The 26,797-nt window shown below is 37.8% G+C and overlaps 1 protein-coding gene across 1 annotated transcript in view; it reads right to left on the bottom strand.

The window, feature by feature from the left end:
* The window catches only part of LOC134542623 (protein vav), a 196,101-nt gene that overhangs the window by 40,207 nt on the left and 129,097 nt on the right, over window positions 1-26,797 (bottom strand). The window contains exons 9-11 of the mRNA XM_063387022.1: window positions 24,766-24,881; window positions 11,477-11,525; window positions 6,086-6,288 (exon numbers count right to left, since the gene is read on the bottom strand). Coding sequence (XP_063243092.1) covers window positions 6,086-6,288; window positions 11,477-11,525; window positions 24,766-24,881 — 368 coding nt within the window. The remainder of the gene's footprint in view (window positions 1-6,085; window positions 6,289-11,476; window positions 11,526-24,765; window positions 24,882-26,797) is intronic.

Below are 26,797 nucleotides of genomic sequence, written 5' to 3'. Positions count from 1 at the left end.
CAGATTGTTCTGTTTGCTCCACGTCCTGTCAGCAACGACGCGACGACCTCCAGCAGTGGTGTGTTCATGTACTGAAGAGGAGTGACCAGGACAGGGCCCCGTTGCTAGAAGTCATCATGCCCCCCCCCCAGATTGTTCTGTTTGCTCCACGTCCTGTCAGCAACGACGCGACGACCTCCAGCAGTGGTGTGTTCATGTACTGAAGAGGAGTGACCAGGACAGGGCCCCGTTGCTAGAAGTCATCATGCCCCCCCCAGATTGTTCTGTTTGCTCCACGTCCTGTCAGCAACGACGCGACGACCTCCAGCAGTGGTGTGTTCATGTACTGAAGAGGAGTGACCAGGACAGGGCCCCGTTGCTAGAAGTCATCATGCCCCCCCCAAAATGTTCTGTTTGCTCCACGTCCTGTCAGCAACGACGCGACGACCTCCAGCAGTGGTGTGTTCATGTACTGAAGAGGAGTGACCAGGACAGGGCCCCGTTGCTAGAAGTCATCATGCCCCCCCCCCAGATTGTTCTGTTTGCTCCACGTCCTGTCAGCAACGACGCGACGACCTCCAGCAGTGGTGTGTTCATGTACTGAAGAGGAGTGACCAGGACAGGGCCCCGTTGCTAGAAGTCATCATGCCCCCCCCCCCCCCCCAGATTGTTCTGTTTGCTCCACGTCCTGTCAGCAACGACGCGACGACCTCCAGCAGTGGTGTGTTCATGTACTGAAGAGGAGTGACCAGGACAGGGCCCCGTTGCTAGAAGTCATCATGCCCCCCCCCAGATTGTTCTGTTTGCTCCACGTCCTGTCAGCAACGACGTGACGACCTCCAGCAGTGGTGTGTTCATGTACTGAAGAGGAGTGACCAGGACAGGGCCCCGTTGCTAGAAGTCATCATGCCCCCCCCCCCCCCCCAGATTGTTCTGTTTGCTCCACGTCCTGTCAGCAACGATGCGACGACCTCCAGCAGTGGTGTGTTCATGTACTGAAGAGGAGTGACCAGGACAGGGCCCCGTTGCTAGAAGTCATCATGCCCCCCCCCAGATTGTTCTGTTTGCTCCACGTCCTGTCAGCAACGACGCGACGACCTCCAGCATTGGTGTGTTCATGTACTGAAGAGGAGTGACCAGGACAGGGCCCCGTTGCTAGAAGTCATCATGCCCCCCCCCCAGATTGTTCTGTTTGCTCCACGTCCTGTCAGCAACGACGCGACGACCTCCAGCAGTGGTGTGTTCATGTACTGAAGAGGAGTGACCAGGACAGGGCCCCGTTGCTAGAAGTCATCATGCCCCCCCCAGATTGTTCTGTTTGCTCCACGTCCTGTCAGCAACGACGCGACGACCTCCAGCAGTGGTGTGTTCATGTACTGAAGAGGAGTGACCAGGACAGGGCCCCGTTGCTAGAAGTCATCATGCCCCCCCCAAAATGTTCTGTTTGCTCCACGTCCTGTCAGCAACGACGCGACGACCTCCAGCAGTGGTGTGTTCATGTACTGAAGAGGAGTGACCAGGACAGGGCCCCGTTGCTAGAAGTCATCATGCCCCCCCCCAGATTGTTCTGTTTGCTCCACGTCCTGTCAGCAACGACGCGACGACCTCCAGCAGTGGTGTGTTCATGTACTGAAGAGGAGTGACCAGGACAGGGCCCCGTTGCTAGAAGTCATCATGCCCCCCCCCCCCCCCAGATTGTTCTGTTTGCTCCACGTCCTGTCAGCAACGACGCGACGACCTCCAGCAGTGGTGTGTTCATGTACTGAAGAGGAGTGACCAGGACAGGGCCCCGTTGCTAGAAGTCATCATGCCCCCCCCCAGATTGTTCTGTTTGCTCCACGTCCTGTCAGCAACGACGCGACGACCTCCAGCAGTGGTGTGTTCATGTACTGAAGAGGAGTGACCAGGACAGGGCCCCGTTGCTAGAAGTCATAATGCCCCCCCCCCCCCCCCCAGATTGTTCTGTTTGCTCCACGTCCTGTCAGCAACGACGCGACGACCTCCAGCAGTGGTGTGTTCATGTACTGAAGAGGAGTGACCAGGACAGGGCCCCGTTGCTAGAAGTCATCATGCCCCCCCCCCCAGATTGTTCTGTTTGCTCCACGTCCTGTCAGCATCGACGCGACGACCTCCAGCAGTGGTGTGTTCATGTACTGAAGAGGAGTGACCAGGACAGGGCCCCGTTGCTAGAAGTCATCATGCCCCCCCCCCAGATTGTTCTGTTTGCTCCACGTCCTGTCAGCAACGACGCGACGACCTCCAGCAGTGGTGTGTTCATGTACTGAAGAGGAGTGACCAGGACAGGGCCCCGTTGCTAGAAGTCATCATGCCACCCCCCCCCCAGATTGTTCTGTTTGCTCCACGTCCTGTCAGCAACGACGCAACGACCTCCAGCAGTGGTGTGTTCATGTACTGAAGAGGAGTGACCAGGACAGGGCCCCGTTGCTAGAAGTCATCATGCCCCCCCCCCCCCCCTCCCTACTTCCAAAGATAACAGTTTCTTTTGGCCTTTATTGAATATTGTATTATGTAGTTCTATTAATTTTTAACCTTATCACAATTATTTTTCAAACACATATTAAAACTACTTTTAAGTCAGAGTATAGATTGTCAATTTAAATTTATTTTAAATAATGGCAAGTAAATGGTTCCTTGGTTTTAATAATCACACAGGTAATATATTAACTGCCATAATTGACTGATTACATAATAAGACTAGCAGTGGATAGTACACTATAGTAATTACTAATGCATATTAACGCATTTGTAGTAATATTAAACCTGTTATGATATGTTCAGAACTCACCCTATGTTTATCATTAAAAATCAAAGTACATTAAAGGAGAAGACCTTTAGGTAAAAAAATGAAGTAAACAAATATATGTTTATAAATCAACCATTTTAATGAAGAAAAATGAAATTAGTATTTCTAAAATAGGTCCTACTACTAAAATCAACTTAAATAATAAAAAAAAAACACCTGTGTACATTAATTAAAAGTTATATTGTAGTGTTATTGAAAATTGAAAGTTTACATTTTTCTGGCTTTGATCATTGAGAATTTTTCAATTAAATCTCTGAAGTCAAGGCTGGATGCAAGACGGTGTTCTATTGCCAAAACTTCTAGTGAATTAAGACGTTCTTGGTTCATTGATGAACGTTGCCATGTTTTTAATACGTTTCCCAGCTGACTAAATGCTCTTTCTTCTGATGCAACAGTAACTGGAATCGTACAACAGATTCGTAATGCAATAGAGATATTTATGAATACTGGTTATAATTGTTTTTCATGGATTTAATTCAACACTCTAGCGGGTTACTTGAAACAATATTTCGCTTAACTTTAAACACTGAATTGAATAAACGTTTCACGTGTATAATTTTCTCATAAAAGTTTACTGACAAATCATTCTTATATGTTACGTTTAAAGATTTGTGCCGTTAATTAGTAAATTCGACACGAGATATTTTAAATTTTTATTATGATTTTAAATTTTTGTGTGGAAATTTTATTTGCTCTACTATAATGTAATTTTAATTTGTTAGTCCGGTGTACTCCTCTGAGTTAAACTTTGTCTCAGTGCTCTGGAGCCCCTTTCCCATCGGCGTATCGGATATTCTGCTGGCCTAATCACTGACTGGCAGACCGCTTACCATTTCCCCCGCCTTCAGTCACGCCTCAAGCCAGTTATATTATTTCCCTTCGTGACTCTAACTGCATAGGCAAGGCTGTAGCTTGCAGGCGACCAGTTCGCAGAGACGAGCTGAGATCCGCCTTTTTCATCACGTCGTAGTGTTATATTCGCCCCTCTGTAGCCACGACGGGGCGTAGTTTCCCACCAACGTTGCATTTTACCCCCACCTCCCCCCCTTCTCAGTTCCAAGTAAGACCAATGACCGGTCGTAACCCCCTGGGGACCGGTGACCGTTCTCTAGGTCTGCCACGCAAAAACGAAGGCGCCAAAACTGATCACTAGCGCTTCCTAGCGGCCAAGTCGCGAAATTCTCCGCTTGCCTGCCCGCTAGGGCGCCAGAGAGCAGCACCTGCTTTGCCTTGTGTTATATGGACACCGTGGTCGAGTCGATTGTTTTCAACTCAGACCACCTCCGACAGAGATCGCTACGGTCGCCCAGTGTGGCCAACTTCAAGACTCCTGCTAGAGTTTTTTTTCCGCCCGCATTCGGGCAACTTCGGTATTTTTCGGCGGCCCAGACACCCCCCTCTTCCACCTGTTAGAGCCGGTGGGCATTTTTAATTACGGGACGCAACTTCCAGCGACACAGACCAACTCGCGTCGCGTCTGCAGACAGGCCTCCATCGAGTATCGGCGAATCGGCGAGACTTCATCCGACCGCTAACGACTATGTAGTCGCGTTGTATAAGGGATGCTATCCCTCAAGTCCATTTTAGTAGATTAGTCTGTCTGCATAGTTTAGTTATTTGCCTTAGAAATTTTTCTCTTTGAAATTTATTATTATGAAGAATTCATCCGCGTCCTGCCGCGCAATTCGCGAGCTCCCGAGCCTGGCTGACTCCACGACTGCAGCGTGCTGGGCAACTCCCCTGTTTTGGTGAGTGATGATTCGCGAACCCTCCTTTTTCCCTTTAAATTTTTTCTGGGCATTTTCTGCCCCATACCAGTTCTAATCAGTTTTGATTTGGACTGTTGCAGACAGGGTTCGATGACCGGGAGAGATTGATACTCTCATCTCGTGGCCTCCCCCCTTCCCTGTTCCGTGGGAAGAAACATTAGAAGAAACTTTCTACCACCCGCCGTGATTGTTTGAAGACCCCGGGTGGTAATGTAAATTCAACATTTCCCCCTTATCTAGCGACGAACTATCTCAACCGGATGACCAACCCACCAGCGACCAGTGTTTTTCTCAAGAAAATGTAAAACGAATAGAACTAATTAAGAATATAATTATCGGATCCATCCACTCATAATGCAAATGTTTATATTTCAAACTAAGAATGTAAATTAGTTTAAGTAAGCGCTGGCCAGCCCCAATTTCGTGTTCCTTTTGTTAATCTTGGAAAATTGTTAAATCTTTTGTAGGTATGTTAAAATAATTGAAACATGATATTCATCAGGGCAAATAAAACAGGGAAACTATAGATCAAGTTAATCGTGTAGTTTTTATTTTATTGATTATAACGATCCCCCAACTTCCCCTTTGCTTGTTACAGGAAGTTCCTAAATTGTGTTTGTTCCCACCTCGTGTCGCCTCTGGTAAATCATTTCATTTAACGTATTTTTTTTTCCAGCTTGTTTCCAAGGCTCTTTTAATTAATTCCAAATAATTCTATTTTGAGGCACGAGGGGTGTTACAGATTTTAGCCTTAGCCCTCAAATCACTGTCTTTCACAGAGCTAAAATGAAGAACTGGGCTGAAGAGTTCAGTGAGTGTATTGGTCGTTTCATATCTTGTCTTGAGATCATTATAAAATAAGATCCAAAGCTCTATACACAATACGAGCTTTAAAATTTTTTTTCCTATTCTTCTGTATTAGTCGTTTCCAATTGAGGGCGACTTCTTAATTTTGGAAACGTAGATGGTATGTTGATTGATTCAACCACTAAATGTGACTCACTGATGATTTCTTCCCACAAATGTCTTAGTTGCTGTAATTCTTCCTTCAGATCATTAATCAGTTTTACTTCAATTCCAGAGAAATACTCTGTGACTGAATTATTACACTCTTTTCATTGATGCATCCGAACACCTTTAACCAAAATACTGTCATGCATAAGCCTTGATAAGAAGAAAAGTATTTTTTAAGACCCATAACTGTAGGGTAAGCTATTGGTTCTAAGCTTAACTTCACCTCAGTTAAAAAAAGTTCTAAGGCCTTTAATAGTACTGGGTATTGTTTTGTGACGGGAAAAATTCCTTTCTTTTCCATATTTACTGGCCCATGTACCTTCTTAAACTGCTCCAAAATCTCTAATACAGTGCTAGATGAGTGTGGAAACCTGCTTGCCCAACAGTTGTTCTGCAGTTTGCATGTAATACATTTTAAAGGTAACCAACCTGTAGACATACAGTATAGCAATGAACGAGACATGCAGACACTGGCAGGAGGCAGCACGAGGGTACTCACAAAGCACTCTGAATGGCCTCGATCCACTTGCGCTTGAGCTCGTCGCTGCGAGTGTACAGGGTGTAAGCTGTCCTCTCGCTGCGGCTCACCAGGAAGAAGTGGTAGTTCCAGCGAGCGTCGCCGCGCAGGATGCGTCTGTTGCTCACGTCCTCCACCTTGTACTCCTGCAGTCTGACCGACTCCCGGTAGCTGTAGCTCTCTCCCTGCAAACAGCACTGTCTACTGAACTACGTGCTCGCACGCCGACTGTGCACGCAAGCACCAGCTGTCGCCCTCCGGACCACCACTACCTAGAGCGGACACGCAGGTTTCATAAACACTTGCATGTGGTTCCAAAGAAATGTTAGTGTCGACAATTGGATACTGGAATAACTTCTCTTGGACAAAAATTTAAATTAAATGTTTTTTTTATTAGTTTTTCACGAATATTTACAATTCATCATAACCACCATTTTCAGACTATGAGAACAAATAGATGTTGAATTTACAAACAAGGTACACCTCTTTACAGACTAAAAATAACAGGTCAACTGTTGGCAGGTACCGAAGAATGAATATTAAAATATAGTTAGCAATTCTGTCCTGTTGTTGTCCACGAACTCACGGTACAAGCCGAAGGACTCACGTCCCGGGAACAATGGACAAAATTCACTCAATCCTTGCTGTGGGAAAAATACCTTCGAAAGTGGTCAGAAAATTCTAGTTACAGTTTTCTAAACTATGAAAAAGAAGAATGATTATATGAGGTAGCACTCGGAACACAGCAGCAAAATTCTTTCCAACTCACATTAACATATTATTTGTAAGCCACTGCCCGACACAAGACCTACTGGTACTCGAGGCTACGTGAATCTGCGTACCGCCCGAGGGAAGTGGCCTCTCCAGCCAATCACAGCACATCCCTCACAAAAACATAGCAATATACAAATGTCCTGACCCTCGCAACAAGGTTTTTCCAGCAAAAAGTACAACAAGAATAAATCACAGAGTCAAGTGACATCACTTTCACCCAATTACAAAAATTCCTGGAAAAAATATCAGTCAATTCTGGCGCATGGCAACAGCACTTTGACTAACATCTGAGCCTTTCTCTATCTCTCGCTCTCTCGCTGAACTCTGCCTCACTCTAATGCTTATGCAACCGGCAAACTATTGCACCTGCTCGCCTTCAGACAAAGTGCCATTGCAAAAAAAAAAAGCACAAAAGAAAATTACATGAACACACTCATTTACAAACAATACAAAAATAAGCAATCCTTTAAAAATACTTAAAAGCACATAAAAACGTCACTACACAAATAAACCAACAGGTAAAAATAATGCCTAGGAGCTTATTCACTATATTGCAAACAAGTGCTTTTTAGCACGAAACAATGTACATTATAACTATAAAACATATTGCCAACACCTGAATACTTCTTAAAAGGAATAAAAAGCTGTTATTTAAATGATATCACAAAACCTAAACATTGTACTAAACCAGATGAGACTCCAGAATAACTAGTTTATTATATTGGGTAGCAAGTGGTGTGTGTGTGTGTGTGTGTGTGTGTGTGTGTGTGTGAAGTAACTTGAGTTGTTACAAAGTGCGTTATTGGGCAACAGGATTCCAGAGTAGTGATCCAATTTAATAACACAAAATTTAGCAAATGCTATAAGAATAGCTTTTAATATAAAAGAAAGATTTAGGGTAATATTCAAGCTTTTCATGTATAAAATTGTATTGACCTAACATGACTGCCCCTAAAACCATATGTATAACCATTTTAGATATCTTAGTCCTTAATGGAAAAACTTAGGGAATCATTCATACGGATTAAAAACAAAAAAGAATTTTTTTTCAAAAATATTCTTTTAGATTGTATTTTAAATTAAGTGTTTTATAATATTTCACCACCTATAATACAAAAATAGAAACAACTACATACAGTGTCTCTGTAAAGTTATGGTAAACTTTCGTCTGGCCACAGGAAAGCAACGAAACAAGATATAAATGTGAAATATTCGCCAAATAAAAGGTAAACTCTCCAAGTTTGCAACCAGGATGGTACTCCTCACTATGCCAACATTGTTTGTGAGTTTCTGATACAACATTTCCCCAGAGGTGGATAGCAGGGGTACCACCATCTCCGGACCTGTGGGGTTACGTGAAGCAACATGTGAACAGTGACATTCATCTATAAATACAGAGAATCACAGATGTTATACCAGACATCCTTAACCGTGTGTGCGTAGAACTAGAATATAGCTTCGATGTGTGTAGGGCAACCAATGGAGGCCACATCAAACTGCACTGAACAGGTATGATAGCTAGGAGAGTTTGCCTTTTATTTCTACCTTGTTTCATTGCTTTCCTGTAAACGGTCAAAAGTACAGACAAACTGAATGTACTAAGGCTACAACAAATATAACTGCACCATTCAAAAGTGTTAGATTTTCTGTGTGACATTCTTGTTTCCAATATTCAGTGTGAGTTAAACAGTTGACCGATAACAATAACAGTTTACAATAAACAAAGTTTTCACAAACTGCAATAGTACAAAATATTGTACATAAACTGATTTTTTTTTTTTTAAAAATGCCTAGATTGCTAAAAACTAAAAAAAAAAGTCTCCACATGATGGACTTTAGATTGGTTTAACCACATATGAAAATAATGTAGTAGGGTCATAAAATATTTGACTAGTTTAAAAAAAAATGGTTCCAAAGAAAAATATTTTTAAGAAAGAAAGACAAATTCTGAGAAATTTGATGAGTTGTAGATATTTTTCAAACCACCACACGTAGAAAGTTCTTTACAATTTTAATTTTTGAAATATTTAAATGTTTGCATTGACTCTCAAGAATGAAAGCACGACTGTCTGAATTAAATGAACACTTTTTGAATGGTACACTTGGGCTTGTAGATTCAGTAAACACATAATATTTTCTTTTAAATGGTAAGGTAATTTTTGTATAGTGGTGTAGTCAAAAAATGGAACAACATAAAATGTCAGATATCTCCCGGAAAAATTTTTTAAAAAGATTATTTTGTTGTTTTGGAATTATGCAATTGATTATCAGAGTTTGGCTTTCAGAACTCAGACAACCTGTATCATGGCAACGACGCACAAACAAGACATCACTGGCATTTATAGTAATCCTGTTTTTCTGTATAAATAATGCAGAGTGTAATAAAAATACGAAAAATATTCTTTTTAGGGGAAAACTGTAAAAATTTGTCTCCTTTGTTAAACCTAACCATAATTCTGTTTAACAAGATGGTATTTTTGATTACTTAAAATTACATGTCAAGATCAGAACAATAATTAACGTGAAAATACAAATTCATGTGTTCTCACGTTACAAATAACAATCTCGGGCCTCGGGCACAAACTTTAACATAGAAATCATTAAAAATAATGCTGAGCGTGATAAATGAAGGGAAATATGTTTTAAAGTATATTTTTTGGTGGTGAATCACATGTATTATCTTCGCCCACCGCTAGAGCTCGTGGCTTGTCACTATTATCGATTAGCAGACAAACTATTAAATGGCTCTGATAAACGTGACAAAGACTTTAAAAACTATTAAACCCCCTTTGGACCTGATTTTTGACAAGGAATTTGATTAACCATCGTGTTAAAATGCATTAAACAGTTAATACCTCAGTCATTGAGTACTTTGGTTTGCACTGTCCAACACAGGTAGAAGCACTCTCGACAGCAAAGTAAAATGGAAAATGCTGAATAAATAAGTTTAAGTTTAAAACAATTTAAATACAAATACACATCCAATACACACCAAATTTAAAACAATACATAGAAAAATAATAGAATAATTTAGAAAAGGTCCCAAGTCCCAAAGGCACTAGAATTTAAAATATCTGCATAACTTAAATAAAGGTTTTACATATTCGTCAAAAACTTGCCACAAATGTGTTTCGAAAAGCAATAGTAATTAAAACAACTGCACCGATTTGCTGAAACTTAGTGAGTGAACGTTTCATTAAATATAATTTATCAAGCAAAAGACAGCAAGTTCATTTAACTACTCATTCCCAAAGAAAAAAGGAAGGATATGTTTAAATGCAGGTTACCTTCTTGGTACTACACACCAAACTGCATTGTTGATAACAACACACCAATACATTTGGTATGTACCCTCATGTTTATGAAAGTTATTACATACGGGTTTATGTTGCTACACGTGGGTAAACCATCTTTATGTCACATTTCCATTCATCAACTTCCATTCCATTTTCATGAAATTACACCTACCAAATTTTGTATACAGAGGGCTAAGATGTTTACACAACAAAAAATAAGTGAAAAACGAGATGACCCTGACAGCACGCAGGTAAGACTTGACTACCCTTGGCAACAAAGCTTTACAATTAGTCGACAGTTGTAGTGCCTGAAGGGGACTGTGAGAGCAGACAGTACGTGCACAGACTTTCTCTCACTACAATAGCACTCACCTCACTGGACAGACAGCTTTCTGGGAATTTGACAAATGACCAATAGCCATGTGTGCATTACTTGAGTAAAGTGATAAAACAAAAAAATACATAGTATGGTGTTAAAAAAACTATATTTAAATAAATTATAATGTTATGTTAGTGTAATTTTTAATTCTACTAGTTTTACATGAGAATAAAAGCATACAATTTTAAAGTAAATTAATATCTGGTTCTCCTCCAAAGTGTGTACCATCTCAGGCCCTTACTCAACCAACTTAATAAACAATTGTGTCAGAGAATTATTATATTTCTATCATCACATTCCCTACTTCGTTACAATTCTTGATATTTAAATAACTCTTGTTTACCAGTGGTGTTTATATGCTAGGAATGAATTTTTATATTTTATGTTAGATATAATCATAATCTCAGAGGGAAGAACTATTTTGTTTTGAGCCTAGGAAGATGTTTGTCCTGCAAGTGTTATTTTCATCATGAAAAGTTTGTTGGTCAAAAAATGGCCACTATTGTTCTCTGTGAATTTTCAAAAAGTAACGATAAAAACAGTTAAAAATCAGTTAAGGTTTATGAGAGACTTTATTTCAGTCAATAAACATAGATTACCATTTCTATGAAACTTAAAAAGATTTTCGGCACCCAACCAATTTTTTGATTTGTTTTATGTACTAAGTCGGACCAGGAGGTCTGACTAGCTACACTTGGAGGGATGTTAAGTAATATGGGAGTATGACAAACAGAGCTTCTAGCTGCAACAGGTAGCCTATCTTGCCGAAGTGCCGTCTACAAGTGGGAGAATACGGACTGAGTTCTGCTGATCTAGAGCTGACGAAGGAAGTGACAACATGCACATACACATTAACACAGCTACCACTTTGACACAGATAACGTATAACACTAACACTACCCAAAGAAACATGGTTTTACTCACCCTTAATAATTTGCACATGATCATAACTTGATCAAATAAGAAAACATACCTGAAACAAATGAAAATGAAAAATATTACTATAACTCAAGATTGAATGTGGGCATTGCATACACATTCACATATATAAATATATATGTAATAATATTGAAGAAGGACTAAATGTTAGCTGGCAAACGTTTATTGAAAAACTAACTCTGCATTATAACTATCTTTGTGAAGCCCTGACTAAACTCAGGAATGTAAACATCTCAATCCTACATTGAACTGCAATATGTACAGAAAAGACTTATTGTGAAATGCAACAGAACTGATACAACATAACAAATGTCAATGTGCCCTACACCATAGCAATCACAATGCCAGTAAAATCAGTAAGAAAGAGATATCTAAAACAAAACTAAAATTCTACATTTTTTATTCTTAGAAATCTATACTAATATTATAAAGAGGAAATATTTGTTTGTTTGTTTGTTTGAATTGAATAGGCTCCAAAACTACAGGACCGATTTGAAAAATTCTTTTTCCATTAGAAGCCGACATTATCCCTGATGAACCTAGGCTACTTTTTACCGCGTTATTTATGAACCACATTATTTAACCAACATATTTTAATTTTTCTATCCCTGATGAACATAGGCTACTTTTTACCGCATTATTTATGAACCACATTATTTAATTTTTCTATCTTTGTAATTCAGTAACTAGCAACTGTCCGTCGTCATCGTGTCTCTCTTGACGCACCGCCTGCCTCTGCTCCCGCGCCCCGCCCACCCCGCTCGGCTAGCAGGCAGCATCACTGCGGTGCGGGAGGGGAGTCAATGTCACAGCGCGGCTCACTCGCGCGGTCGGCTCCCTACGCAGCGGTTGTGTGCGATTTGCATATTGTTCCTTGAAAATATTTTGAATTTTTTATAAATTTTCAATCACCACTTCATATACAGGCTAATTCCTGTTCAACACTTTGTCTGTTTTTGTTGTATAAGTGCGCACCCATGACACAATTTATTTAAATACAAAAGATAGACAGAGATAGAGTGATATATATATATATATATATATGTAGTGAGATAGAGAGATACAGAGATAAGTTGAGATAGAGCGAGGTATAGAGAATGAAATGGGTTCGAAAAGAGATATATCGATGTATAGAGCTATATAGAGATTTATATATAAAAGAGATAGAGATAGTTTGAGGTATATATGTAGTTATAAAGAGATAAATAGCTATAGAGAGATACATAGATATATAAAGATGTAGATAGAGATACAGTAGAACCCTGTTATAATGTTCCTGCATATAATGTTCATAAATAGTGTAATTTCCTGTTTATAATGTTTGCTTTCTAACATTCAATAAATGGGGAAAAAATGTTTTAAAACCAAATTATTCCAACACTTATGATAAAAAGTTTCCTTTATGTATGTTTATGTTTACAATCACTGCCATACAATACATGAAGTTTGTTAAAATACAATTTTATGCAATATACTGAAGGTACACAATGTTCATAGTTACGTGTCAGTTGGCACCCTTAGTTAACTCTTCTCTTCCTTGCCATTCCAGTGGGTATTCAGATGCACGTACATAGTCCTACAATATTTAAGTTACCAACCACTGAGCGAGGACATAACTAAAAGTGTTTTCTATTGCTTACAAATATTTTTTTTTTTCATTCATACATAGGAATCCCAAAATTAAACATTTTCAGGTGGCGAAGGAGTAGACATTCTCACTATTAATGTTGTCATCATGAATCGTGAGACAATTTTACAAAAAATGTGGCAGTGTATCTTTAAAGACAAACAAAATTTAACCAGGGAATAAGACAAAGTTGAAGTGGAAAATTTTTTTTTCTTAAGTGAAGTTATTCATAAAAACAAAACCCATTCATGGAAAGTACGTTTATTTAAAAAGTAGAGTATACAAAAGCATGCTAAACAATTAAATTTAATAAGTTATGCAACTAAAACAATTCTTCAACTTTAAATAGAAAACAGAGACCGTGCGTTGCATGCAATCGGCGAGATATCAATATTGATATTCGACTACGTGTGCGCGCTCTATACGGGAAGCAACATAACCAAACATGAATGATGCCAACTAGCGCTGGCTACATTTTTATAAGCAGTACACCGTGGCGACACAGACAAACAGATAAAGGTTATAACGTTTAAAAATGTCTTTAAAGAAATTTTACATATCAGACAACTCCGTATTTCTGTTAATTAAATAAGTAAGTGGTAATGTCCAAATAAATATTAGATTTCTACTTTAAAATACATGGTTTTATATGGAAAAAATACCTACACAAAGCGCTCTGAATCTAATAGTGGGACCAAAAAACATCATGCGACATTTACACGAGAGGTTTTGTTATCCAAATTTTGACGCCCTAAAATATCGGTGTGACCATTATGCGCTTGCAAAGATTATGCGATAAAATAGGGTAAGCATGGTTTCTACTTAGTTTGTGTTATCAAGCAAAGAGAGATATTGTGTGATGTAACCTCTATGTATGTAATATCTATGGCGAGTTAATTTGAAGTAATGTAAGGAATGTGACATATTGATTGTCCCAATTAATACAGTGCTAGTTATCAAGCAAAAGTAATTAGACTATAAGACTCAACATTACAGTTTTCTGACCAATACTAGTTATTTTCTTTGGTGGCATTTTGGTGGGTATGAATTAAATTTGATCCATCTATCAATTATTTGAAGGCAAGAAAAGTTGAATTTTGGTTTACAATTGGTTACTTACTTTGCATTCTTCTTGAAGGTTTTAAACTATATTAAATAATGAATATTTGATTTATGATGACAATTCAATGACCGTTGCAAGGAGAAGCAGAAGGCATTAAAAATGCAATTGCCGTTGCCATAGAGATTTTTGTATAATGTCCCTCCCACCCTCCTTGGAGCTGATTTTTGTAAACTCTGTTCATAACCTATGCCTATGTAGAAAAAGGAATTTACAGTATTTACCTGAAAATAATGTGACTCTGAATTAAATATGATCGTAAACTTTTTGATTATAAGTTTATGAAAAAGACTTCATGGATTGAAAATTGCAATTCAAGTAAATAGCACTTGAAAATTATTAAAATTATATATTAAGTCCATATTTACTAGACTCCTTTATGGTGCCACTTTTGTCATTAGAGTGATTTAAATGATCTCTTTTGAAACACTAAGCAGTTAGAAAAATATTTGTGTCTGGCAGCTGTTCAGAAAGCAAAGAATGTGGTAATACATTGTCTGGTCTGGAAAGATCAAGCAAAGCAGAGAGAATCCAGTGACAAACTCCAATCGCAACTTTTCTTTCATCCTGCAGTTCTCATCTGTCTCGCTTGTGCAGAGCTCCAGGAAGCTCCGGACTAAAGTGGCATAAGTGATGCAGTTCATAGGCAGAGCCTGTAGTTTTTAAACTAAGTGGAGGTTCAGGAAGCCTTAATTAACAGTGGTCTAAAATGGCGTGAGTGACACATTTAAGAGGCAAAGCCGGTAGTTTTTCAACTAAGCTGTTCCCAATGGCAAGATACAAGTTTGTGATTGTGATGCAACCCACACTTTTATTTTCCACAGTTTTGGTAAAAACCATTGCATTTTAATCAATTATTACAATATATGCCAAATTTTAAGATTGTAGGTCTTATAGTTACTGAGAATTCATGATGAGTGACAGTCAGTGAGTGGTATTTTGTTTCTGTATATACAAATTACAGAATCCCACCCATAAAGGGGTGAAAAAGAATAATTTTATAATATAACATATATCTCGAAAGATAATTAAGCATTAAATAAGATATTGATAAATAAGATATTGATTATCAATAATAAACAACTTATTTTATACCAATTTGTTTAATTAAACACCTCAAGGCTGTAAAGTGGTTATGTTTCAGAACAAAAATCCTTATTTCCTTATCTACTAGTGCTAAAGGAAAAAAATATAAGAATGAAAAACATGCCTATATGTTAGGTATTGTAATTTTTTCAGTTAAGGGGGTAAAAAATGAATACAATAGTTTACATACTAATAAATCATATCTCTAAGCAAATAAATTGTAGGGAGAGAAACCGAGAAAAGAATAACTTACAGAATAATTTTCATTGCATGTTTTTTACAATTTTAAGATATTTGAGCACAAAGAAGGTGAAAAGGTGGTCAAGTTTTTAAATTTTTTTTTTTTTTCAAATTACAGGGCTTGTAACAGGTAAAAGGCTAAAAAAAAGTGAAAAAGTGACTTCAGATTTTTAAAAAAGTGACTTTAAGTGACTTTTCAAGGAGTAAAAATTGACAAAGTGATATGTGTATAAACAAAACAAAATAAAGAAAATGTTCCTCCCCAACCACCCCTTGCCATTTTCCTTATTTACTTTTTAACTTTTAGTTCTATTACTTACATAATACATTTAACAACATGATTTAAAATGTTGCATACATGAGCTAGCTCAAAGATTATTCACTTGTTTTCATTGTAACAATTGAGTTCCAATACACACAATATCCTTTCCAGTATACATTAATTATTACATAAAAACTATTATAGAGCATTATTAATAAACCATTACAAAGTATACAAATGCAGATAGAAACCTAAATAAATTGTTTCAATAACAATTGTGATTTTATTCAAGTGAATGAGATAAAGCATATAGTATTTGCAATATAAAAAAATTTATAAAAAACCCCAAGTACTTATATATCAAATTGAAAGGCTAATATAAAAATTCATAATGTAAAATACATAAACACAGAAAGCTATTTTAATACACTTACACATTTTCTATACAAAACAAAACTTCAGTCTCTTTTTTAATGACTGTTGAAAAAAGTCTTTAATCAACTTGGTTTTTTTTTTCTCTATTGATGTAGTCAAAGTTTGATGTACACGATTTGTTTCAGCTGCTTAAACTTGGACTTTTTTAGCCCCTTCAATCATAGCTTGGGCCAATGTAACTTCTTTGAAGTCTCTTTTCTTCAGTGCTTTTATGATTTATGAGTCTTTCATTTGCTTCATCCAGAAGTGTTAAGCCACTTCCTTCAATTTCTTCGTATTCGTTCCTACATTTCTTCAACTTTTGCTCATCCTCTTCAATTGTTCTTTTCTGATTTTCCAACTTCTCTAGTTGTTCTTTTTCTTCTGCTTATCTTTCTAGATCTTTCTGTTCTTCCAGTAACTTTTTTTTCTCTCTCCTTTCTTTCTCTTCTAGGTAGGCATTATAACTCTTGTAAGAAACACGTCCCATTCTCAAGAGCTCATCCGTAATAGGGACTAGACATGGTTTATCATCATACTTTTTCAGTGCACTCTTTACATTCATATTGCATTTAACGTTCTTTCAGAATTTGAGGCCCAATCAGTGGTCAAAGTCCTACATGAAGATGAAAACCCCTTTTCAACATCAGCACTACCATGTGAAAGTGATAGTGCTGCTTTCACAACTTTGGTTACGTTAGGGTACTTTGGACCAGTGCCGCATACATTCTTCAGCTCCATGAACTGTGTCCAGTACACATCCACCGACACACATGCAGTTGAGGTTTCTTCCTCTCTTTGCAGTAGTTTCCATTCGTCCAATAGCAAGTCATTCGGGACGTCACATGGCATAGCTCGTGATATTTCAAGTAGGCTATGATAGCTCTCTGGTAAACATCTCTTATCAGGATTGAGACAGGATAAGCTCTTGAGAAGAGCAGAACCAAGTGATGACTTTTTGACAATGTGCTTTATACTTTCAGTGAAATGTTTTTGAACACCCAAGAAGAATAAACTCCTTTCCTTTTCAGATGTACCATTCAAGGCATTTCTGACTTCATCCCCAACAACAATATCATTAATGGGAAGCAAATTATGTGTACAAAACACATCTTCAACACAGTCTAGTTTTAAATTCTTTAGACAGTCTGTGGTGCAGATTCTTCCAAGTAAGGTAGTAACTAATGATTCAAGTCGGGAATGAAGCAGATGAATTAGAGGTTCATTTCTCTGAAAAAACTCTTTTACACTGCTAAACAATGTTGCACTTGAAATTAAAAACAATATTGAGCTTTGATTGTAGGCTTTTTCACTTGACGGACATTTTCAAGTAGCGTGGGGTTTCCATTAATTTTGTTTTTTTTGGGGGGATGTAGCTCAAAAAATACTTGCGCACAGCAGTCCACTGCTCTTGTAACCTTTTTGCTGCTGAACATAATGTGAGTCACCGACTTGAGCAATGCTTTACAAAATTATGTTTTGGGAGCTTCAAAGATGTCTGTATTTCCATGAAATCACTTCTCCGAGCTGGCCATCCATCAAAAAAATTGTGTATATCCAAAACAAGTTCTGAAACATCTTCTCCAAATTCCGAAATGCCTTTAAGAAATGCATTATGGATTGTGTGGATGTTGCAGGTACCTATGTCAATCAATGGCTTTCTTTTATTCAATACACAGGTATCATTAAAGTTTCGAGCAACTGACTTATTGACATTAGGACCATCAGATCCAAACATCAGCAAATTGTACAAAGGAAGCATATAACTGTTCAAAGCATCATTCAGCTTTTCTACGATGACTGAAGAAGTGGCTGCACCTATGTAAAAGGTTTCTAAATGACTGAAAACAATTTTGTTTTGAGTATTTGACCAATACCGTACACCAGTTTGGAGCTCCTTCATTCCAGACGAATTTGTGGTTTCGTCATAAAGTAAAGTAAAGTAGGAACCTACCATATCTTGCATTTGAAGTTTTTTGAAGTACGGACCCAAAGCATCACTAACCAAGTAATGAGCCTTGTTATTTTCTAAAGAGAAGTCTTGCAACACACTGTCACCAAACATAACTTTGAATGTTTCTTGCAGTCCATTGCATGAAGAAAATGAAAAGTCAGAAGCAACACACTTTAAACACCACATAAGCTCAGCTGCTGTAGTTCTGTCTCTGTTATTGTACAACAGCACTGTTCCACCACGTGAAGAAGACGGGGCAGATGAACATGATGGGGGTGAAACTGTGAGGTGAAGTTGGTTAGATGCCTGCTTGATTTTAAAATTTTGTCTGTGTTTTAACATGGATGCATGTTGTGCTATTGCCTGAAAACCTTTGCTCACATATATCGATTTGTCACATACCTACTATGCACATCAGTTCACTATCACTGCATCTTTTTCCCCACTCTTTCACCAAATGTCCTTCAGAGTCATCTCTTTCCAGCCATGAAGATTGAAATTTATACTTCCCCATTTCAAATCATAAGCCACTTCAGTGATAGAAAATCAAGAGACTTAAAAACATACATTACACTTGCACATGCAAAAATTTTCTTATCAGCCCTATCTACAAAGCAGTAAACACATTAATTTTAAGTATTATTAAACCACAGTTGCCCAACAAAACATATAACTCACTTTCAATTTAATGCAAGTTTTTAATGAATAAGAAAATGTTAGTATTATTATTTTACAGTAGCCAATTTACTACTTAATGTATAAAATGTAAGATAGGGGCTTATTTGTCTTTTACTAATTCAGCATAGCTGTTAAGTCCTGAAATAAAATGCTACACCATACTGGATTATGACAGCATGGGAGCATACGCCCCTCAGAAAACATTCATTGGGGCAAAACAAATTACGTACATAGAAGTTGAATATTATATTACTTACTTGAGCATATTTGAAGTACAGCAAGCCTCCATGTACCTTATCCTTACACTTAAATAATAAAATATTATATCCAATCCAATATACACTGGAAACAGTGAAGAAAAGTGACCAATGCAGTGAAAAAGTGACAAAAAGTGACACACACAAAAAAAGGGGAAAAAAAGTGAAAAAAGTGACTTGTTACAAGCCCTGAAATTACACAGCAGAGGAAAATTAAACAGGAGGTAAAGTATTCAGAATGATTTATAAAAAAAATAAAAGCTACATTTTTATACTAGTTTCTGAAATTCTATACATAAAGGGGAAGAAAAGGTGTAAATATTTTCATTTTCAAATAAACCATTTCTTCTAGCATAACCAAACAGAATTAAGCTACTGGTAATGATTAACTAATAAACTTTGTTACCACTCACCACCTCTGGCTAGCTCAAAATTAGGTGATGAGTGAACATACAGGTTGGTAGCAGTTCACGAAGTAATTTATACGCAATGTTCGATGTATTACTTTTTTGTTATTCACGTAAAAATCACAATATATCCCGCACAACAGAACACAAAAAAAATTAAACTATACATCCAGAAAGGAGAAAACACGGAGCCATCGCCCGACCACGGCCTGCTCGGCCCGGTGCTCGGACAATGACTGATCTTACAGCCTTCCTACCCTTCATGCGGGCAGTGTCCTGGGCTCGCTGACGGAATTCTCAGCCAATCACGGCGCATGGCAACAGAAACTTCCACGAAATTCTTGCTTCTGTTCCCACGACGCAGCAATTTTCTCTCTCTCTCACACTCCCATGACCGTGACTCACACGCCTAGCGTGTGAAACAAAACCTTGGCCGTGGAAATAACGAAGGAGAATTACGTCAGCACGCCTTCTCACACAAAGAAAGCAGCAGAAAAAAATTTCCTAAAAAATAAACTTATGCAGTTTAAAAATAAAAATAATAAACCCGGTGAATTATGTTCACAATAACCTCTAAAAGGAAAAACTTAACATCTAACCTGAAATATGACAAAAAATTTATAACAAATTATTATTATTGGATTGCATGAGGAAGGCTGTAATCTGGGTTGTTACAACTTTAACTATCTTCTCTTATTATAAGGTTTTCTGAAATCAACTATAAAACTGTAACAGGGGTGAGTATTGTTTTAGAAAGGAGAAACAAAAAAAAAAAAGAAATATACATATTCAAACATATAATACATTTTCAAAGTAGAATAAAATTAAATATAAATTTAGTTTATTAAAAATATTTTGGTTTTTATAATTGAGTAGAAAAAAAACAGAATGAGTTAGGTTATACAGTAGAATCTCGTTATAGCGAGCACTGTAATAGCGAGAACACGGCTATAACGAGGTATTTTTGAGGAATTTACGGCGTGATCACATGAAGCGCGCTTTTTTTATTTGTCTGCTCTATCTCCACCCCTCTCGCTCGCCACTAGACATCTTGCCGTTGACGCCTGTCACATTCTTCAGCCGTGCAGTCGCCACCTAAGTGCGTGGCTTTAAAAATAGAATCCCGTCCTTTCTTTCTTTTATCAAACTTCCGTTAGTTATCTGTGCCGTGTATAGACAAAGTTTGAGATTGGAACAGAAACAACGTAAGAAAGTATTTTTTACAAATTAGAAATATGTAGGTATGTTTTTGTTTTTATAATCGCGTATTTTCACTTTTTTTTTTTTTTTTTTCATCTTAAAAGAGATAATATTAAAAGGCCGCTCTAGTGAGATTTAATTGTTTCTTGGTTAACAAAAACTATTACCGTATTTACTCGCATATAGGTCGCCATCGCAGATAGGTCGCACCCATAATTTGAGGTCTTGAATTTGGTATTTAAGATTCCCCCCATATAGGTCGCACCGGTAATTCATTACCGCGCCGTGCGCCGTGGGCGGAGAAAGGTCATTGTACTCGATCAGCTGCTGTTACGGTGTGCCTGCTGGCTCTCTTTGTTCACTGAGCTGCGCATGCGCAGTATAACTCACTCAACGCTCCGCCCAGACTCGTGACCTTGCATCAACAGCCAGCCAATAGATGCGAGCTTAGCGGAAATAATATAAGCTTCACCTCCCGTGTACCAGTTTTATCCAGTTATAATACCAGTTTATTGGTATACGCACCAGTTTTCTCGCTGCCGTGACATGTTCAAGTTTACGTCCATCTTGATGTCTTGATACCAATAATTAATTTAATTACAATCCCCAGAAATAAATTGTTAGTTTAAAAAATATGCGTCAACTGTACAATACTTCCGAAATTATAAAATATGTATAAAACAGTTACCAAGACTCCGCTCATTTTATCTTGTGAAGTTTGTCTCGTACCAGTATTTCGGCTACGTTGTGACATCAATACAGTATCAGAAATGAACAATCTGCCACGTTCATACATTCGTGAGTTTACGTTTTACCCTCGTGCATTTTAGATTGTCTCCTGCTATAATTACTCAGACTTTTACACGCCTAGGCTTAAATTATTACATGTTTAGAAATAAATGCAACTTTTCATGTTATAAAATAAGTATATTTTGCGATTTAAAATGTTCATTGCCGACTATAAATGTTACCTTTTTTCACAATGTTTTTAGGCCTACTAGCTAATCTTATCTAATCTTAAAGTACCCACGGTATTTTCTGGTTGTTTATGGTTGTTACGTGACGTAAATAGCGGGATGGATTCGATTTTTGAGTCGTAATTTGCGTGAAAGTATTGTATTGGACTAAATGGGAACTAAACGGGACCTGAAGAATATAGTGCAAATAACGGGAAAACGTAAATAAATGTAACATAAATAAGGGGTTTCGCTGTATGTGTACATTGTAAATAAATTTGCCTATACCTATATAAACTTCTTTTTCGCATTTTAAAGCAAAATATTGCAAAAAAAAATTCTCAAAAATTTAAAAAAAATTTTTCTTCACATATAGGTCGCACTTCATTTCCCCCCCATCAAATCTGGTAAAATTGCCGCGACCTATATGCGAGTAAATACGGTAATTATCAAATATTGTTAATTGTTTATATTCTATTTATTATTATTTACGCGACGTCATACTGTACGCGTACGCAATACGACTGGATTCGTTGCTGCAACATAACATAGCATGTTATGCGGTATCAGAAGTAATGAGTAACGTAACAATAGTAACGAGTACTAATTGTTATAGTAACGAATAAATACGAGTACACATTTTTTTGTTACTTTTACACCTCTAGTAGGCACTACCGTATTTATTTCCGAATCGCTAGGGCAGTTTTCTTGTAACTTTTGTTTCGGGCAGTTGTTGGGGTATCTTTCCGGGAAAGGGGTGGTGATGGTTTGAGTTTAATCCATAATTTATTTTCTAAAAAAGTTGACAGGTTTCTTTAAATGAAAAAATATAGTTTTCCAGCGACTATTACGTTTGAGGAGTACGTGCGTTGCCGCAGCCGCACTCCTGCATTTTTGTAAGGAATTAAATCGTCGCGCTACACTAGCACCACCTGTTAGCAACATTCCGAACCAACATGGCCGCCAGCAGACAGCCCGCGTCATCGATAGATAGCAGGACAATGCTGTGTCGGCCGCGGGCTGAGATGCTATACTTACGTGGCGTGGTAGGGTATTCTGGTTATTTTGATGCAATCGGTGATCGCATCCGTACTTATGGGGTATCGTTTTAAAGAGAATTCACACATCTGCTCACAGAAATTAAGATTTAGTTAATATAACCTGTTATTTTCCAATTATACAGGTTTAAACACAATTTTTATGCTATTTTCGGTTAATTGTTATTTTTTGGGGGCCAAAATTTGTCCAATTCGGTTATAGCGAGGACACGGTTATAGCGAGGATCAAACCCGGAACCGTGACACCTCGCTATAACGGGACTCTAGTGTATTTAGTTAACAGATATCGCCATATTTACAAATCTGTGGTTCTAAATTCGCACATCGGTATTCTGGTGGGAAGAGAGAGGGGTATGATAAATTTTTTTGACATTCAGAAATATTAAATTTTTAAATTGATCTCTAAATAAAATTAAAACATATCGTAGTTTATTTTTGGCTGGCTTCTTAGTCTGACCAAAGATAAAACATTAATTAATTTTACATTAATATTTGGTGAACACAAGAGGAAGGGAGGGGATTATCAATATCTGAATACTCCCCTTCACAACCCCTTCATCCCCTTATGCATTATCTAAAACTTTTGTACAGGAATAACAAACTTTTTTTAAGAATACAAAAAAGTGTTACAATAAATAGTAAAATATTGTTTTTTTTATTAATATTGGAACTTATTACTGCTGCTTACACTATTGTAGAATGTCTATAATCAAGAGGGTTTTAAAGTTAATGTAGGTGTTTAGATTGCACAGCATCAGAAAGTTATCTTTACTACGTGCACAGCCTTACTAAATCCAATTATGATTTTGTATGGAAAAAAAAAGCAGGGGTAAAACAGCCATGCCCAAGAATGACAAGCTTCCAAGGTTAAAAACTGATAGCCCATGCACATCAAAACGAGAAAAAGTCGATGAAGACTGCCCACGAAAGCTTTTAATCAAGATTTATTTTTGGTTGTTATGAGAACTCTCGAGGGTGAACTATTTCATAAAGTAATTGATTTAAAGGCAATCCAAAGAAATAAAAAATTATACAATTTATCTTGTTTTCAGTCTTGATTACATTACCATTTGTTCATTTAGGTTTTAAAATTTTTTCTGTACCAACATCAATGGCAGAGACGATTCAATCCCCTTCACAGCCTCTCCACCGCCCTCTTAGTGTTTAGCGAAAAACCATTCACACCTCTTCACCGCTATCTTCCTGCTTCGCAGCAAACCGTTCACACCACTCTACCGCTATCTTCGGGCTTCGTGGCAAACCATTCACACCTCTCCACTGCTATCTTCAGGCTTCGCAGCAAACCATTCACACCTCTCCACCGCTATCTTCGGGCTTCGTGGCAAACCATTCACAACCTCTACACCGCTAACTTCCTGCTTCGCAGCAAACCATTCACACCTCTCCACCGCTATGTTTGGGCTTCATGGCAAACAGTGAATTGTTCTGGGTGACCGACCTCTTTTTCACCCAGTAGCAATCATTGTTGTGAGTTTTAGGAAAAATTATCACTACATCATCTTGATATTAAAATCAAAATTATTTATGAAACCAACAACGTGCTTATTATTGGTTCACTAAATGTTCAAGTCTCCCTCATAATAAGTCAAGATTACATATACGGTGCATAAGCATCAGTAATATTATAATGTAATACACAGAACATAGAAAAACTTGACAAGGAATCTTAATTTTCAACTAATCAAATTTCAAACTTGCGAGTTTGAATGCAAACAAAGAACAACCAATTCTCTCTAAGGTTTTCTACTAATGTGTTAAACAATGTGTCATTTTGTGTTAAAATCATAAAATTAGATAAAGAACAAAGACCTTTAATACAGCTTAAAACATAAAAAAATTGTGTAACATTTTAGTCACAATCAAATATTCTATGAAACAATATAATTCTTAAATTATTTTTATTAGCCATAAAAATGTACAGATTAAAGTTAAATATTTACACCAATAACTTTCTCGTGCACATGCAGAATAAATCTATTAATGCAGCCAATCACCTCAGCTTAATCTTTTGGTCGTCGTGGGCTTTGATTTTCAGCTCTCCGTCTTTGACCAAGCTGCCATAGTCCTTCAGCTCTGTGTGCTCAGGCATCTGCAGGTCAGCAATACTGTCCTGCAAGAACGACAGTGTGCTGTTGGTATCCCGACATCACAAACACAGTGCTATGGAACAAGCTTGCTTACCAGAAGTCAATGAAGGCTTACTGACAAATATGTGGTAACCATACAATCACAGATCTATAGTTAAAGGACTGAAAATTCATGTTCATAAAACTTAAGAGTTGTCTTTTTAAAAGATTTGAAAAATTTTCAGATTACAATTGTGGTTGACTTAATCCAAACAACCTTACACTGTAGTTTATCTAGATGGCAGAGACAAGGAAGAACATTGGAGAAGGCGACACTGCAAAGAAGTCACTATTTAGTGTGTGCTTGTTTCATTCCCTCCAGTGCCTTGCCTCCGTCTGCCATAAGTACTTGTGTTCCCTTGGACTCTGTGCCTCGTCTGGCTGGAAGTCTTTAGTGTGTTGATTACCTCTGGCAATTGGAACGTCCAACTTGGCATGGCCTGTGCTTTGTAAGCATTGCTGTTTACTGGTGTGCTTGGTGCAAGGTGGCTTCACCTTAATAAAGTTAATTATAACTTCAGTTGACTAGATGTAGGTTTTTGGACATACGCCACTGCTTAGCACATGTATGTCTGCAGAAGAAAACTTCAAAAAAACACAAATGACAAAAAACACAAATTAAGCAAAAATTGCTGTTGTCAGGATTTAACGCCACACAATATTCCACAACAGGAATATGGTCAACAAACAAGGAAAAAACAAAGAAAAATGGACTAACAGAACGAAAAAACCCCAACAAATGATGACAGCACAAAAATTCCGAACCAAAAAAAAAAAATCAACACAACAGTTGAAACGAGACAAAAAACACAGCCAAACGAAAAGACGAAACAAACACAATAGTTTTCCAAAAAAACAAAAAACAAAAAGAGAAACGAAAAAACCCCCACAAATTATGACAGCACAAAAAATATTGAACCCAAAAAATTCAGCACAACAGTCAAAACGAGACAAAAATACGACCAAACGAAAAGACGAAACAAACACAACAGTTTTCTAAAACAGAGACAAGCGACGTTTCGGGAACTGCTATCTGCTCCCGTCCTCAGGCAGAGACGCACATGGTACGGAAACACAGGTGCGACTGAGAAGGGGCTGGAAAAATGAGAGTATTTATCAGAAAATGGACTACATCTTGCTCAGCCAATAGCAGACAAGCTGACTCCTCATTGGCTGTGCACAATGGAGTTAAAGCGGATTGGTTATTGTAGGTTGAGTATTGGCTATTGTTTTGTGCTGCAAGGATGTTTCTCTCTTAATCAAAGGGATCCACATATTTTTTAATTCAATGCTCTGCTGGCTGAAAATATTTTTATTGCTAATAATGAAAGCTGATTCTTTGATTTTTCTTTTTATTTTATCGGGTTTCTGTATGAGTGGTGTGGAGTCTTCCCAGAGAATTTTGTGGCTATTTTCCCATGCATGTTCAGCAAGTCTGGATTTTAGGGTTTCACCCTTGTAAGTCCATTTTTCTTTGTTTTTTCCTTGTTTGTTGACCATATTCCTGTTGTGGAATATTGTGTGGCGTTAAATCCTGACAACAGCAATTTTTGCTTAATTTGTGTTTTTTGTCATTTGTGTTTTTTTGTAGTTTTCTTCTGCAGACATACATGTGCTAAGCAATGGCGTATGTCCAAAAGCCTACATCATGCTCTGCTCTGGCGTTCGGCTATAGGAGGGAACAATCAGCGCACATGTGCACGCGTGGGGCCACGTGGCAGCACTGCTGGTCCTCCCTCCTTCTCATCGCTGTAAATGTCTGTGAGCTGACACCGTACACAATATTCACGTGGCTTTCTCAACTCAACTATTCTCCAACATTATTGTTTTTGCACGGTATTACCCACTCTTTCAAATACAACATTCCATGACTAAACTGCAGCCATCGTCGGTGTTTTGA

Source organism: Bacillus rossius, assembly GCF_032445375.1.
Source record: "Bacillus rossius redtenbacheri isolate Brsri chromosome 9 unlocalized genomic scaffold, Brsri_v3 Brsri_v3_scf9_1, whole genome shotgun sequence".
Lineage (NCBI taxonomy): Eukaryota > Metazoa > Arthropoda > Insecta > Phasmatodea > Bacillidae > Bacillus > Bacillus rossius.
The sequence above is the reverse complement of the archived record's forward strand: the minus strand, read 5'-3'. Positions and strand labels throughout refer to the sequence as shown.